The sequence below is a fragment of the Pyricularia oryzae genome, chromosome 6 (assembly GCF_000002495.2).
Source record: "Pyricularia oryzae 70-15 chromosome 6, whole genome shotgun sequence".
Lineage (NCBI taxonomy): Eukaryota > Fungi > Ascomycota > Sordariomycetes > Magnaporthales > Pyriculariaceae > Pyricularia > Pyricularia oryzae.
Genome location: NC_017853.1, coordinates 3,937,776 through 3,952,444, shown reverse-complemented (window position 1 = coordinate 3,952,444; position 14,669 = coordinate 3,937,776). Strand labels below are relative to the sequence as shown.

Genomic DNA, 14,669 nt, shown 5'->3' with positions numbered 1-14,669 from the left:
TTCTCACTCAAGTACCGTCTGAAGGGCGCAGACACGCCCTCGGTTCGTTAATACTATCCCAAGGTGGTGTGGAAACTATTTCCTATTACGATTGATGGTACATCGATCTTGTCACCAAGTAGTCTGTGGGTGTCTCGGAAGTTCCCGCCAGTCACTGACGGGTAATATATAAGATATTTGTGAGTGTTGAGTTGAAACTCGAACCAGAAGTCTGACAAAATGCCAAGATATTCTATACGAACATTGTAAATGTTTCAAATTTCGGTGACAGATTGAACGATGCCCATAGCTCCAAGACAGCTGGTGGTCTTTGATCTGCCCTATGCCTGCCTGTTGTGCCGCGCAAGCAAGCTACGAATGACTGTATGGACCATTCAAGTCTCTGTCAAGTCAATTGTATTGCCCCTCATGATCTATTCTGTACCTTTGAGGGCCACCTGCATGTCCAAGGTAAGCAGCAAGCAGGTAGGCAATTCTGCCCGCACCTGGAAACTCTCTCGACGACATGGGTAAGTATTTATCAAGTATGTATCAACTCAGTGAAATGTAAGCAGAGACGCTTGAGATCTTTGCTATCCCGTGGTGCCATAGCTACCTGATAGGTAGGTATGTACCGGTATGTTGCAAAATAATTGAGTTGAGGATCCCACGACATATCGCAGCGGAGTGGAGTCGAGGTCAAATTGAGCTTGCTCGTTTGCTGGTCAATCAGCCCCACCGATTGACAGCCAGCAATTTGCGGGTGAACCTGCCCCGCATTCTCACCAAATGACATAATCAGCTAATTACTGGACTGGAGGCAGCTGGGAGATCCACGCTGTGCCGTAGGCAGCACAGATTGTCTCCTCAGCTCTGCATCCATGCACGCGGCCGCAAACTCCACACTCTCATCAATCAGGTACCGCTTACTATCTCGCCTCCTCGACTGCGGGCTGTAATTCCAACCGCCACCGTGATCGACAGAAAAAAAGATCGCTCAAGACCTCGTCACCGTCCTGTTCGGATGGCAACAAGTCGGCCGAGTCAGCGCCACCAATCCAGATAACGGCCTACGCAAGGGGCGAACCAATTGACCATTCGAGCAGCTCCAACTTTCCTCAAACCACCGCCGTTTTCGTAGTGGTTTCACACGCCGCACAAACGTCAACGCGACCGATCGAACGACTCGAGAAACCATCAGAAACCATCAGAACGGTGTACAAAAAGAGTTCGTGGCCTGGCTGAGGACCGCACTCCAGCATCGCCTGCTCTCCGCAGCCGATGTCTGGCAGGAAGCTAGGGGGCGGCAGGATCTTGGGGAGCGGAAAGGGTCTCGCTCCTCCGGCGCCGCCCCCGCCGCAGCCACAGCAGCATCAACATCAACATCATGGTTCCGTGAGAGCGCCGAGCCCCTTTGCTGCTTCCGAGGTCAGCAGCATATCTTCAGGCTCGCACAACCAAAACACAATCACACCGCCGACCTCATCCAGTCCTCTACCCGACTTCTCACAAGATCTTGCCGCCAACATCAGTCTCGATGCGCCGTCGCCGTCAAATGCTGGAGCCGGTGGGCTGGTGTGCCCAATATGCCAGGAGGAGATGGTAGGTGCAACGACCAGTCGTTATTGGCTTGGTTGACGTTTCTTCTTTTGAATTGGCGCATAAGTACCCCAGCTAACCTTTTGTCCACTTCTCGCAGTTGACTCTCCTCCAACTCAATAGGCATATCGACGACATGCACCAGGAGCTACCACAAGTACAACACGACGAGGTCATGACATGGATTGACAAACAGGTTCTAAAGGCAAAAAAGCTACAGCCCCTGTCCCTCCTCAGCCAGAAGCTCCGGGGCCTTGAAGTATTTGAGTCGAACGAAGATCCGATAATCAACAACAATGTGCAATCCTCCGCCCATCATTCTTCATCGTCTAATGCCACAGTACCTCGGGTGGTAGAGCCATCCGTCATAGATCCCGACGATTTGATCACGAAGAAGCACTGGCAAAGGTCGACAGGAGGGGATTCGTGCACGGAATTGACCTGCGATCGTCGCCTTGGTCCGTTGAGCGGAAGCATCAACTGCCGAAAATGTGGGCTGCTATTCTGCGAGGAGCACACCATGTACCAGATGCGGCTAAGTCCCCGTACGGCCACACACGATCCAGCAAGGGGACACTGGTATAGGGTTTGCGAGACTTGTTACAAGTCAAGAGAAGGCTACAATGACCACAACGGGTTGATCACGGACCATACGGCAGCATTTGTGGCCATACGGAAACAACGCGTGGAAAGGCAGAACCTGGATATTGCAAGGTTGGAGAAGCGGTTGACTAAGCTCACGCAACTACTGGCAAGTCCACTTGAAGAGGTGGCTGCCATGACACCCGGAGCAGGCGGGTTGTTGACCTCGCCGATCGCAACGCTGGCGGGCCAAAAGAGCACCAGGAAGGCGATAGAGCAGTCAGTAGTGACGTGGGAGGACGACGCGTCGGTGGCGCGTTGTCCTTTTTGTCAACAAGAGTTTGGATCATGGACATTCAGGAGACATCACTGCCGAATATGTGGAAGGGTAGTATGCGCCGATCCGCAGACCGGCTGCTCGGCCGAGATTGGCTTGAATGTGGCTTCAGTGCCACAACGACCTTCACTGCTACAGCAAAACTCATCCACGTACTCATCTACTTCGCTGGGACCGTTGAGGTCGACAGCCTTAGAAAAGCGTCTCGACCCAGGCGCAGGGTCGCAGGGACAAATCAGCGTGAGCGTGCGAATGTGTCGGGACTGTTCGACCACGATATTCTCGAAGCGAGATGTTGCAGCGTCTATTGCATACAAGCCGGCAGATCAGCGCGCATACGAAAACTTGCGCCAGTTCGAGCGAGGCATACGCTCCTTGATGCCCTCGTTCCAGAGATCCCTCCTTGCCCTGCAGCCCCCAGACCCCAACAACCTCCACGCCTTGGAAAAACCACCGCCGACACACGCGCAGATCCAGGAGGCGGCCAAGATACGCAAACGACTCATGGACGCCTTTGCAAAGTACAACCTTGCTGCCAAAAGGCTCCGCGACCTTCCCACTGATAACCCTGCGCAGAAGAAGCTTCAGCTGGCGGTCCACGCGGCGGCATCGACATTCCTGCACACGCACATGTTGCCCCTGAAAAGTGTGCCGCACATGTTGAGGAGTAGTTCATCATCAAAGCCCTCATCCGCTGGACAGCAGCATAGGCGCATGCTGAGCGGGCTAAATCATGGCAACGGCTTGGCAGGCCATCTCTCACCGCTTCGCAACGGAGAAACACTGGCAGGGGACGGAGATGCGTCTAGTGTCGCAGGCAGTGAAGTGAGCACAGCCGCGTCGGCCCTCGAGACCGAGGAGAAAGAGCTCCGGGAGAGGCTGGTTGTTTTGGAAGAGCAGAGGTTTTTGGTGCAGGACATGGTCAACAACGCGCGCGGGGCCAGGCGGTTCGAAGAGGTCGGCGCGCTCTCTGGGAACCTGGAGGAGCTGGATCGGGAGATTGCGACGCTCAAGAGGCAGGTCGCCGGCGTCGAGGAAAAGTGGGAGGGGCTGTACGCTACCGGTCAAGGGACTCCAGGTGCGGCGAGGTAGTTGCTCACAGGGCGGGAGCCCTCGCTATTTTGTCAATGTCTGATGCAGCGGCTGAAGCCTTATAACCAGTGACACGCTGGAGGTGGCTAGACGCACGTTCGTCGTGAATAGCTTCGTGGGACTGTCACGGAATAATTTTGGATAGCATCTCCCAAGACAGTACAGGCAAGCCTTTCTCAGGGTTTGACCATTCCTAACATATGAGTAATGATACAGAATGACTGAATCTTGGGCATTGCGCGGACCCATAGTTACGTAATGGTTTCACTTGGAATCTGGTAGACGTTCTAGCGATAACATGACAGCACGGCATCACTGCCTGGATTTCCCGTCTGGTCCAAGATGAGACATGGCCAAGAATCTAGGTTCGGTCTATGCTGAACAAGAACAGCATTTGAAGATATGGTGATGGTAGAGGTGCTGTTTGATCTTGGAAGTATTTGGAACGCCCCACAAGTTTTCTTATGCATAAATAGCTTTTTTGTACCTCTCTGGGGTACTCTACGTTGAGTTGACGATGAGATTTGCTCAGTGATCGGGATAATGTAAAGCTCGAGCAGGGGAGTCAGTCCATTGTGCAACGGTGTTTACTGAGTAGGTGCAAGAGTGATTTGAGTATGTTGCAATTTTGCGAGCTGATATATAATGCCAACCGTCTGCTTCTTGTTTTTTCATGTCTCTCCCATTTAACCCCTTCCCGCCCAGAGCTTCTAGATGTCTTGGCACATATCTTGGTACGACTGTCACTCACCCGTCAAGCTGTCACACAGGCTTCATGTCACGTGAAGCAATACAGCTCGACCGGAGAAACATCGGCATGACATAATGACCCCGCGGCTAATGCTACCCTGCTACGTAAGAAACCGATATCGTTGTCTAATCGCAAACCGAACCCGGACGTGGATCAACTCAATTGGGATCCAGGGTTCGTGTTCCACCTCCGATCCTGGTTCCAAAACTTCAACGCATTATTCCCGAGTCGACCACGCGCAGGGTGTGCGCGGCAAATGCAAAAGCAGCACCGCACAGCAAAGGACAAGCAGCATCGTTGTTTCTGCGACAAAGACACTGCTGTGCGTGCAGCTTGAGTTGTATTTGACCAAGTTGTGCAACCTACCGTACCTAGAAAACCCAGACCAGCGAACACCGCCGTCGCCCATTTCGCTTCCCGTTACGCTTGTCCTGGATGGAAGTGTCTGGCGCCTCCTATTTTTCTCGTCTAGCTTGACCGCTCCTCCTACTTCCTATCCCTCCCCTCGTGGCGGGTGGAACCTCCATTACTGTTATCTAATTACGGGGCATCGCACTTTATCTTTCTAGTCCGCCGACTTTCTTTTTGCTGCGTCTCGTGTCGCCTGCCGAGGGCCGCAAATATCAGACGAAACCTGCCGCTCATCTGAATTTAATCGCGGGCGTTGCCAGGTGCCTGGTCTTTTTTTGTTTCTTTGCTGTGGTCCAAGTGCTGCATCTTCAAGCCGAGTTCGCATATTTACCCGAAGCATTTGCCTTTATCGTGCCCTTTGTCCATTGTAATTGGCCCGACCACCAAACCTAGACGACAAAGGGCCATTACGGAATAGACCAGACTGCATACAACCATCATGTCATCCGGTGATAATAATTCTCCCGGCGGCAGCAGCCGTCCGCAGGCTGTCTCCCGCAACAGCACCAACAATGCCAGTGGTCGCAACAATCACGCTCCTGCGAACCCGAGCGGCCTGAGGAACGTCGTCGATCCTTCCGAAGACGCCAGCGCTACCAACAACAATGGTGACGCCGGTCCCAGCGAGCCGAGATCACCTACTCGAAATGCCGCTTCCGAAACTACGAGCCTGCTACGTGGCGTCCACGACGACCACCACCCTCACGAAGGGCAATGCAACCACGGCACCTTCTCCCCTCGACCGTCGAGTCCCACGAGCATTCTCTCGTCCGAACCCTCTTTCGCGACGTCAGAGTCGTCAACCTCCCGCTTGTTCGAGAACTTCCTCGGTACCATCACGGGCAATTCAAACGACCCCGACTGGCGGCGGAAGTTGGCACGAAGGATCAGGAGCAAGAAGATGCACACATCCCAGGAGCTGGCCCGCGAGCACGGTATCCGCGATTCGCCGCTCATGTACCTCTCCTACTACATACCCTGCCTCAATTGGATGAGCCAGTACAAGCGCTCGTATCTCAAGGGAGACCTGATTGCTGCTGTCACCATTGCCGGCATGTACCTGCCGATGGCCCTGTCCCTGGCCGACAACCTTGCACACGTCCCGCCCATCAACGGCTTGTATGGTTTCGTCTTCCAGCCCTTCGTATATGCTCTCCTTGGCAGCTCTCCGCAGATGATGGTGGGTCCCGAGGCCGCAGGGTCGCTTCTGGTGGGAAGCGTTGTCAAGTCAACTCTCGACCGTACGTCTGGGACTCCGAGTTCCATGGGAGGAGGGGCCGAGAACGACGCTGAACTGCAAGCCAAGGTTTGCGGCATCGTGGGTGGGATCGCCGCGGCTACCGTGTTTATTGCTGGGTTGACTCGCCTCGGGTTCCTCGACAGTGTGCTTTCGCGGCCGTTCCTCCGGGGTTTCATCTCGGCCATCGGCGTCGTTATTGGCGTCGACCAACTGATCCCCGAACTCGGTCTCAACAAGCTCGCGGCTGCCACTCCTGCCGTCGGGCACGGCAGCAGCATGGACAAGCTGCGGTTCATGTTTGACAATCTCGACCAGGTTCACAAGATGACGGCTCTAGTGGCTGGTGTGAGCTTTACTGTCATTATGGTTGCGAGGTGAGTTGCCCTTGTTGTTCAAGTCTTTTCATCTTTTGGTGCTTCCTGCACTCTCTTTTACCAGGGGCATTGGCTAACTGTACGATTCCGTATGCAAAGAGAAACGAAACGCCGTCTCCAGCCGCGTTATCCGGGCGTTGCATACGTCCCCGATCGGTTCATTGTTGTCGTCTTGTCTGCATGGCTTGCATACTACTTTGAATGGGAGAAGCACGGCGTCCAGATCTTGGGCACCGTCAAGGCAGCCTCGGGTCGCCCCTTTACGTTTCGCTGGCCTTTCCAACCCTCTCACGTGGTACAGATTCGCGACGCCATGGGTACCTCGTTCCTCCTTGCGATGCTGGGCTTCTTCGAGTCGTCCGTGGCGGCCAAGAGTCTCGGTGACCAGACCATATTCCCGGACATCCAGCTGAGTCCGAACAGGGAGCTCATCGCACTCGGCGCTGCCAACCTTTTGGGTTCTTGCTTCATGAGCCTGCCGGCTTTTGGCGGGTATGGCAGGAGCAAGGTCAATCGCCAGACTGGTGGCAAGACGCCCATGAGCTCTCTGTTTGTCAGCTTCATTGCTCTGATGGTTATCCTCTTTGGCCTGCGGCTATTCTACTACCTGCCGGTAAGTGGTCACTTTGTCCGGCTCACAGTCCTCTGGCTGCTAGCTTTGCCTGTTTCATGTCTCAAAAAATTTCATTATCGGTAACTAACAATGCGCAGAAACCGGTACTATCATCCCTTATCAGCGTGGTCGCTTGGTCCCTCATCGAAGAATGCCCGCACGACATTTACTTCTTCCTCCGCATCCGGGCGTGGCAGGAGCTGTCACTCATGTTCCTCATCGTGCTGACGACCATCTTCTTCTCTCTCAACATGGGCATTGCCATCGGCATCGGCATCTCTCTGCTTCTTGTGATCCGAAACTCGACGCGGCCGCACATACAGATTCTCGGCCGCATTCCTGGAACGAACCGATTTGAGAATGCAGAGGCTCACCCGGAGAGGTTGGAGTTTGTCGAGGGCTGCCTGATCGTCAAGATCCCGGAGCCGCTGACCTTTGCCAACACAGGCCAGCTCAAAAACAGGCTGCGCCGGCTGGAATTGTATGGTACCAACAAAGCGCACCCGGCTTTGCCCCGACTGCGAGCCCAGGTCCAGAACAAGAACGTCGTGTTTGACGTCCATGGCGTCACAAGCATGGACGGATCGGGCACTCAGGTACTCGAAGAGATTGTTAGGGGCTACCGGGACCGTGGCGTCCGGGTCTTCTTTAGTCGCCTGCCGTCGAGGGACAGCAGCCCGGTATGGAAGCTCATGGAGAACAGCGGCATTGTCGAAATGGTGGGCGGGATCGATCACTTTGTCGATGACGTGCACGAGGCCCTGCGGTTGACCGAGGGTCCCGATTCCGGGGATCTCCCCGCTGCTTCTTGAAGAAGCGCTTCCTGAGTTCATGATTTTCTTTCAGGACTGACCAAGAAAAAGAGCGAAAATAAGAATACAGACTAATGCATGTTACTGGATTTGGGAGATTGAGCGAGAAAAATAGCATAGATTAGAATGCGGTTGGAGATACCCTGGAGGCCGTCAGCTCTAGTGTTTGGATAGTTTGGCCAGCATTGCGACTTTGGGTTTGTTTTTAGTATCAGCGCTTGCTTGTATCATATAGACGATGGATTACAAGATCACAAATTATTGTTGCAACAAGACTTGGAGCAAAAGAGGCACATGATCACAAGAACTGTTACGAGGTTGGGCAGGTCACATCTTCAATCACGGATGAGGGGACTTTCAAGGTTTGGTCATTATGATTATTTATTTTGAAGCTGGATTAGCTACTAGTTCTAATGTGTGGCAAGCACAGCAAGGGAAGGATCCGTCAGCAGCAGAGCTCCCTCTCATAGCAGCAGGCGAAGCCACGGAAAAGCAAACACATCAGTAGCAAGCGCTAATGGCGCCAAAGTACTCTCCGTGGGCCTTGCCGCTGAGGGTGGTGCCCATGCTGTTCCTGCAACCCTTGGGGTTGATGCCCTCGCAGACGACGACCTCGCTGAGCGGGTAGTTGAAGTCGCTGGCGTCCTTCCTGCGCAGCCAGTACTCGGGGCTGACGTGGGCGAAGCCGGCCCAGGACGGGGGCAAGGCGGCGACGACGTCGTCGTAGTGGGTGATGCGGTAGTTGCGGCCGCGGTTCTGGTTGGTGACAAAGGTGGCAAAGGCGTCGTTGCCGACGCGGGGGCTGCCAAAGGTGTAGAGCTGGATGTCGACGTTGAGGCGGTTGCGCAGGCGGGCGGCGGCGACGGTGGCGACGCCGGCTCCGATGGAGTGGCCCGTCGCGACGACCTGGTACGACGGCCACTGGGCGCGGGCCGAGTTGAGGGCGTTGATCAGCGCGCCCTCGATGATGTCGTAGGTGAGCTTGATGCCGTAGTGGACCGTGCAGCCGCTGCAGATCTCGGAGGAGTCGCTGCCGGTGAAGTCGAGGCTGTTTGGAGGTGAAATGTGAGTCATGTGGATGACAAGATAAAAAAAAATCTAGAGTAAGTGGGGTGTTTTGCTTACTCGGTCATGAAGGACTGCCACGACTTGGAGCCCATGAAGGACATGACGATGCCGCCCCTGGTGTGGTCGATGAAGACAGCGCCGTCGGCCTTGATGCCGATGTCGGTGCTGTTGGCCCCATCGTGGGGGGTATCTGTTAGATGATTTGACCTTTTTTTTTATACAACAAGAGTTTCACAAGAAAAAAGAGGGAAAAAAACATACTCGAGATGGGCAAAGTTGACCACGTTAGCGGCGCCAATGTCCGGGCAGGCGTTGTTGCTGCATGTGACCTTTTGGCCGACCAGGCTGTCCTTGGAGTTGCAGTAGGCGGCCGAGGCGAGCTGCCGCATGTACATGAAGCCGTTGAGCTCCTGCTGCGTCACGGTCACGTCGCGGCTCGACAGCTCAGCGGCCTCGGGCTTGGGGGCCGCGGCCGCAAGGAGCGGGAGCGCGAGGAGCGATGACACGAACGAGACCTTCATTGTTGGTGTTGGGAGGGAGTATCCACGTGATAGAGGGATGGGAGTTATTAAGAGAGAGAAAAAGAGATTAGAAATAGGAAACAAGTTGAACGAATGTGTGTCACGGGATATCAACGCCAAGAACAAATGAATGGACTGGGGTCAGCTGAGGAACCAAAGGCGTGGGCAAGGCAGACGATGGATGAGAAGAGGCATCATGGGAGTGAGGATGGCGACGACGGCGAGCCGTTGCAATATAAACAAAAAAGAAAAAGAGGATGGCCATGCAGGTACCAGGCAGGTACAGGCACCCACGCGGGGTTTGGAGGTGGCCGACAATCGCTCGTGTCAGTCGACAACCAGCACCCCAGTCTTTGGTGGTATAGTAGATTGTCCCCATTTCTCTAGTATTGGGACCGGATAGGAAAGCCTAATCTCGTTGACGATTTCATAAAATTTCTCAAAAGGGAAACGGGGTCAAAGCACAATGGATTGTACGAACCATGGGTCTCCTGTGCTGCCTTGGCCCCGGAAAAGATCATCATTATCACGATTGATTAACTTGTATAGGAAAACAGATCATTGTGTGTTTGCTACTGTACAAACAAACAGGGTGACATTTGCAAAAATCCCACGGTACCGTGCACAAAGTTTATGCCGTCGCAGCTATTGTCTGTTTGTTGTTTCCCTTCGTATTCTTTCTTACCTAGGTAGCTTCCTGTGTTTTTTGACGTTTCGTTCGACAGAAACACAAATGCTGCACAAACTTGACCCCCATGCTTTCAAAAAAGTGGGTTCTATACCGAGGCTTGGCTTTTCGTTTGTTCCTTGCAGGATGTGTGCATGCATGCGAGGGCAATCGAAATGAACAAAAACGTACAATGGAACCCTCTCGTGGCAAGGGTTGTCCACTCAACGTCAGTTTAGTTTCGGAACAAACATCACCTCACCAGACTCTCCGGAGAGACATTGGTAGTGGGGAGTATGTGGATTGGGGCGATTCTGGGTGTGTGGGGGGGCCTCACCCTTTGGCACCTTTCATAAGCCGTACTGCATACTACTTGGGTAATGGTCTCGAGTGCCAGGAATTAGTGCCCGCAGTCAGTGAGTGGCAGGGCTCAGATATTCGACAAGAGCGAGAGAGAAAAAAAACAGTAGTCGATAGATACGATAACCCAAAATCCCGGGCGGTGGGTTCGGGTCTTGAACCTCTTCTTGGCACAAAAGGATCACCCGTGGATCGCAGCTGGTCTCAGGGTAATAAGAACGGGAGGCAATAACTGCGGAATAATGGGCAATTCTGGGGGATAGCCAACTTTGTTTTATCCACCCGTAGCCGGGGGACCTTCTGCTTTTGGTCCTTAGCGAACCGGTCAACCAGACTATCAGCCTCTCGAGTCTGGACCCTGTGGAGATTCTTTGTCTTTTTTGGATTCCACTCTAAAGTCTTGGACCCCTCTGCGACATTTTCCCCCCCCCCCCCCTCTCTTACCACGTTCCTTGTAACAGATTAATCAGAGTGACATTGAGAGCCTTCCCACCGCTGTAGCAAGGTTTTATTGCTGCACCAACGCCGGATCCCCGTGTGCATGCATTAGTCGCAAAAAGAACTCACTGACTGAACACGGTATGCAACCCCATGCAATCCCAATGGCAAATGAAGCACCGGAAAATTTCCACGCTTACCTCCCCGATACAAGGTGAACAATCCTTACCTGCCCACTCGTACCGGGCGGTGAATGAATGCTGATCTATTTGATTATCCACCCCCTTTTACATAGTATTCACTTTTTACTTTGTTTCTAAAAGAGGTCAGAGCGTCGATACGATGATCGAGATGCAGTGGACTCTGCCGATTTGCCCGAGTCAGTTCCGTAAAAACCCTCCGGATGGTTGCATGAGGTTAATTGCCAATCAATCGGTGGTCTCATACAATCCGTACTACGAAGTAATTATCTCATGTTGCCCAATAATGGTGGTCAGGACTGGTAAGAAATTGTGTTGTACCTAGGAAACTAGACAACAAAATGGAAATAGAGAGTATACGTAGATTATCCATAACCGTCCTCCGTCAACAAGAAACGCCGCATATCCCCATGTTATGTGGTGCATTAGTTAAAAGAAAAAAACACCATACGTAGGTTTGATCAATGTCAATCCAATCATACATGAGTGAGGTCTTTTTCTTGTACATGAAAAAAAAATAAGGAGGTTTTTTCGTGAATGTGGTGGAATTGTACAAAATGAAAATGACGTGATGGCGTCAGTCCAAAGGGAGGAAAAACAAGATATAGAAAATAAAAAAAGATAAATAAGGATTGTGACATCTACATTGGACTGCTCAATCTCCTCATGTCGCTCTCACGGGCGGGAGGCACAGGAAGCAGGCTGATTTGAGGTTTTAGTGTATGTTGGTTGGGTTGGTGTGTTGGTTGCGGTTGCTGCAGCTCGGCGTGGATCTCCACCGCGGGTGACAGCGGAGATGGGGAAAATGAAGGACTATATGGTGAATGGTTGCTGCTGCTGCTGCTGCTGATATTTATGATGTTGTTGTTGACCGCGGGCGACGGAGCCGCAAAGGTTGGAGTATATGGTGAAGGCATGTTGCCCAGAAACGGCGACGAGGGCGACCGTAGTGTTGATGTCGGAGAAATCATGGGGAATGGCGAGCGCGGAGTCCTGGGCGGTGGAAGCCTCTCAGGGCGGCTGCCCTCGATGCTGACCTCCTCAAGATCTGACAGCTCGTGGTCCCGGGTCTTTTTCCGCTGGTGCGTCTGTGGAATGTGGAATTGATGTGGTTGCTGCTCCCTCCTCCCCCACATCGACCGCTCTTCGCTATCCGTCCGTCTGTGGTCGCTGGCCGGAGATTGCATGGGTGAGTGGTATCTGGGGTGCATTGCCGGCGAGATGAAGTCGGCACCCTCGCCCTTTTCAACGTCGACCGAGATGGTAGTGCGCACATGTATGGGGCTGGATCGTCTGTTGAGTTGCAAGTTGTCGCCGTTGGCAATGTCGTCCGAGGGGTCGTTCAGGGTGTCACCCTCGAGCGTCGCATACGACTTTTTATTACCCAGGGCCTGGCTGAAAGAGATCTTAGTGTCGGTGCCGTACGTGCTGCCCCCAAAAGAGCCGAGCCCCTTGCTGCCGGCGGACTTGGGGAGTTGTGCTTCGTGCCCGGCCAGAGCGTTGCCCGTGCTGCCCTTCCTATCCCTAGAAAACATTTGCAGGCTGCGAGAGCGCGAGTGACCAGACTTGTTACGACTGCGTTGTACCATGGTAGTCTGCAGGAGCTTCAGCTTCCTGAACAAGGGCCGGAGCGTGGCGGCAGACGACGCAACAATGGCCAGTCCGATCTCGACGGCACTCCACACTCCCAGCTCGATAAAGTTGGCGAGGTACTCCTTGTTGGCAAGAAGCTGGTACACGTAGGGGACGCGGATGACGGTGCATATCGAGGCGGCCGATCCGACCGAAAGAATGGCGACCACGGACCACTTTGTCCTCTTGTCCATTTTGGAATTCCAGACCAAGGATATCGGCAGCACGGCGAGAGCGGCATCGGCGATGATGTTGACAATGTTGACTGTGTAGGTCGACGACAGCGCAGCCCATGTTTTGAGACAGCGACCCTGCTTGGGCCACTCGGGGTCCCATTGCAACCAGAACCTCTCGATGGGATTGCACTGGAAGATGCTGATGAAGAAGTAGGCCGTGTTGACGATGCCCACGATGATGAGCAGCACCCATAGGAACCGCGTTTGCCACTTCTGGTGCGATGCGGTGAAAAGCTTGAGGAGGTAAAGTCCAACCACAAACTTGATGAGTCCCGATGCTGCCACGTACGTTGTCATGCCTATGTACTTGAAGAACAAGGCCTTCATACGATCCTCTACTAGAGGAACATCAGCAACAGGCTTGCCGAGTCCATAGTGGACTCCGATGCAGCAAATGGCCGTGAAGAATGCAAAGACAAGCTGCAGCGGCAAAGTGGGCGTTGTTTTGTCAGTCAAGGAATAGCCGAAAAGCAACTGCACAAAAGCAAAAAAAAAGAAACCACGACAACATACCCAGGTGATAACGGCGAGCCAGTCCTCGATCTGAAATCGCTTCAGCAGGACAATCTGGTTGTAGCAACGGGCCGCCACGGAAATAGTAGCAAGGACCAGCAGCGAGCTGGTCACCGCGACCAGCAGCGGGCCGGTGTTGTGTCCCTCTGCCATCTCCATGCGTTGCTGAGTCGATTGGGGCTCGTCTATCTGAGGAGGGTCCTATCCAGCAATGCCATGACCGGATCAGAAAAGCTGACGGTCGCATGTGTCGTTCGAACTCCAGTCCGGGGAAAGTCTTGCTTTTGACGATGCGGTTCGGACGGTCGGCATGGGCCCAGTGGCGTGTATTTACTGGAAAGACTGGAAAAAAAACGTGGGTTTGCTTGGCTACCTTACCTACAATGGCCAACCGAAAAACTAAGTTACATCGTGCCCCCCCCCCCCCCCCCCCCCCCGGTCAGGTCAGGTCCATACATAGTACATACTAGACGCGGTGACCCGAGTCCGCTCCCCGTCAGCCGCAGGACCTCTCACCCAGGACTGCAAGTATTGCTTGGTGAGAATTGCGGAGACAAGGGCTGAGCGCGAGTCGAGACGTTGATACCACGCTACTCTACTTGGCGAAGTCGCTTGTCCAAGCATTAATTTGAGTGGTACCGCCCCACGACCCTCCCAAACCCAGTCGCTTAGACTACAAACAGGTATGTGGCCAGATGCCGACGGTCATGACCACTCGGGAACGATCGTGGCTCTGAAGCATCTGGAGCGGCTTTTGACTTCACCGGTCTGGGGCAAACTTCTGCTAGCTTGTTGAGAATCCCACAGCACGTAGCAGAGCCGCTGAACAGACCTTCTCCCCACGTGGCAATGATGACTGTCTGTGGATACTTTTAGACCAACTAGTCTACCACGGTCAACCATCGAAAGGACCAAGCATGAGTGGTGAAACTGACAAGGAGATATCATTATTCAGTTGTACGGTACAGCGCAGGGCAGTGATAGCGAGAGAAAAAATAGCTGGATGGGTGTGTATGCACTGTACGTGTGCCTGATAGGGATGGTATCGGGAACCAGTGGTTGCTTGACAATGGTTCCTGGACACTAGTCGGCCCCCATGTAAGTGGCCCGCAACTGCATGCAAATAGTACAGGAGGAAAATCCCAAGCAGAACCAGAGAAAGAATACACTAGACATAGACTAGTAAAAAAAGATAACAGAAAACAGACCAGTGGCCCCATGCTGCAGTATAGACAGACTTGGCA

The 14,669-nt window shown here is 53.4% G+C and overlaps 4 protein-coding genes across 4 annotated transcripts; 2 read left to right on the top strand and 2 right to left on the bottom strand.

Moving 5' to 3' along the window:
- Positions 1 to 833: 833 nt before the first annotated feature.
- On the top strand, positions 834 to 3,832 carry MGG_09837 (vacuolar segregation protein pep7). The gene is made up of 2 exons (XM_003720357.1): positions 834 to 1,581; positions 1,679 to 3,832. Exons 1-2 carry the CDS (start codon positions 1,261 to 1,263, stop codon positions 3,587 to 3,589), a joined length of 2,232 nt encoding a protein of 743 aa, XP_003720405.1. The 5' UTR covers positions 834 to 1,260; the 3' UTR covers positions 3,590 to 3,832.
- A 665-nt stretch (positions 3,833 to 4,497) lies between these two features.
- Positions 4,498 to 8,390, top strand: MGG_09838 (sulfate transporter 4.1). The gene is made up of 3 exons (XM_003720356.1): positions 4,498 to 6,365; positions 6,465 to 6,978; positions 7,077 to 8,390. Exons 1-3 carry the CDS (start codon positions 5,191 to 5,193, stop codon positions 7,788 to 7,790), a joined length of 2,403 nt encoding a protein of 800 aa, XP_003720404.1. The 5' UTR covers positions 4,498 to 5,190; the 3' UTR covers positions 7,791 to 8,390.
- MGG_09839 (uncharacterized protein) lies at positions 8,142 to 9,611 on the bottom strand. The gene is made up of 3 exons (XM_003720355.1): positions 9,120 to 9,611; positions 8,916 to 9,023; positions 8,142 to 8,838 (listed from the first exon to the last, which is right to left on the bottom strand). The coding sequence occupies exons 1-3, from the start codon at positions 9,377 to 9,379 to the stop codon at positions 8,292 to 8,294; spliced, it is 915 nt and encodes a 304-aa protein (XP_003720403.1). The 5' UTR covers positions 9,380 to 9,611; the 3' UTR covers positions 8,142 to 8,291.
- A 1,725-nt stretch (positions 9,612 to 11,336) lies between these two features.
- On the bottom strand, positions 11,337 to 13,742 carry MGG_14167 (uncharacterized protein). The gene is made up of 2 exons (XM_003720354.1): positions 13,426 to 13,742; positions 11,337 to 13,332 (listed from the first exon to the last, which is right to left on the bottom strand). Exons 1-2 carry the CDS (start codon positions 13,582 to 13,584, stop codon positions 11,686 to 11,688), a joined length of 1,806 nt encoding a protein of 601 aa, XP_003720402.1. The 5' UTR covers positions 13,585 to 13,742; the 3' UTR covers positions 11,337 to 11,685.
- Between the last annotated feature and the right edge of the window lie 927 nt (positions 13,743 to 14,669).

Excerpts from the sequence above, each read along its gene's own strand:
- MGG_09837 (XM_003720357.1), top strand. The coding sequence starts at position 1,261 with ATGTCTGGCAGGAAGCTAGGGGGCGGCAGGATCTTGGGGAGCGGAAAG. Across the intron at positions 1,582-1,678 it reads CAATATGCCAGGAGGAGATG|TTGACTCTCCTCCAACTCAA; the intron begins GTAGGTGCAACG and ends CACTTCTCGCAG.
- MGG_09838 (XM_003720356.1), top strand. The coding sequence starts at position 5,191 with ATGTCATCCGGTGATAATAATTCTCCCGGCGGCAGCAGCCGTCCGCAG. Across the intron at positions 6,366-6,464 it reads ACTGTCATTATGGTTGCGAG|AGAAACGAAACGCCGTCTCC; the intron begins GTGAGTTGCCCT and ends CCGTATGCAAAG. Across the intron at positions 6,979-7,076 it reads GGCTATTCTACTACCTGCCG|AAACCGGTACTATCATCCCT; the intron begins GTAAGTGGTCAC and ends AACAATGCGCAG.
- MGG_09839 (XM_003720355.1), bottom strand. The coding sequence starts at position 9,379 with ATGAAGGTCTCGTTCGTGTCATCGCTCCTCGCGCTCCCGCTCCTTGCG. Across the intron at positions 9,024-9,119 it reads GTCAACTTTGCCCATCTCGA|CACCGACATCGGCATCAAGG; the intron begins GTATGTTTTTTT and ends TGGGGCCAACAG. Across the intron at positions 8,839-8,915 it reads TGGCAGTCCTTCATGACCGA|CCTCGACTTCACCGGCAGCG; the intron begins GTAAGCAAAACA and ends ACCTCCAAACAG.
- MGG_14167 (XM_003720354.1), bottom strand. The coding sequence starts at position 13,584 with ATGGAGATGGCAGAGGGACACAACACCGGCCCGCTGCTGGTCGCGGTG. Across the intron at positions 13,333-13,425 it reads GGCTCGCCGTTATCACCTGG|CTTGTCTTTGCATTCTTCAC; the intron begins GTATGTTGTCGT and ends TTGCCGCTGCAG.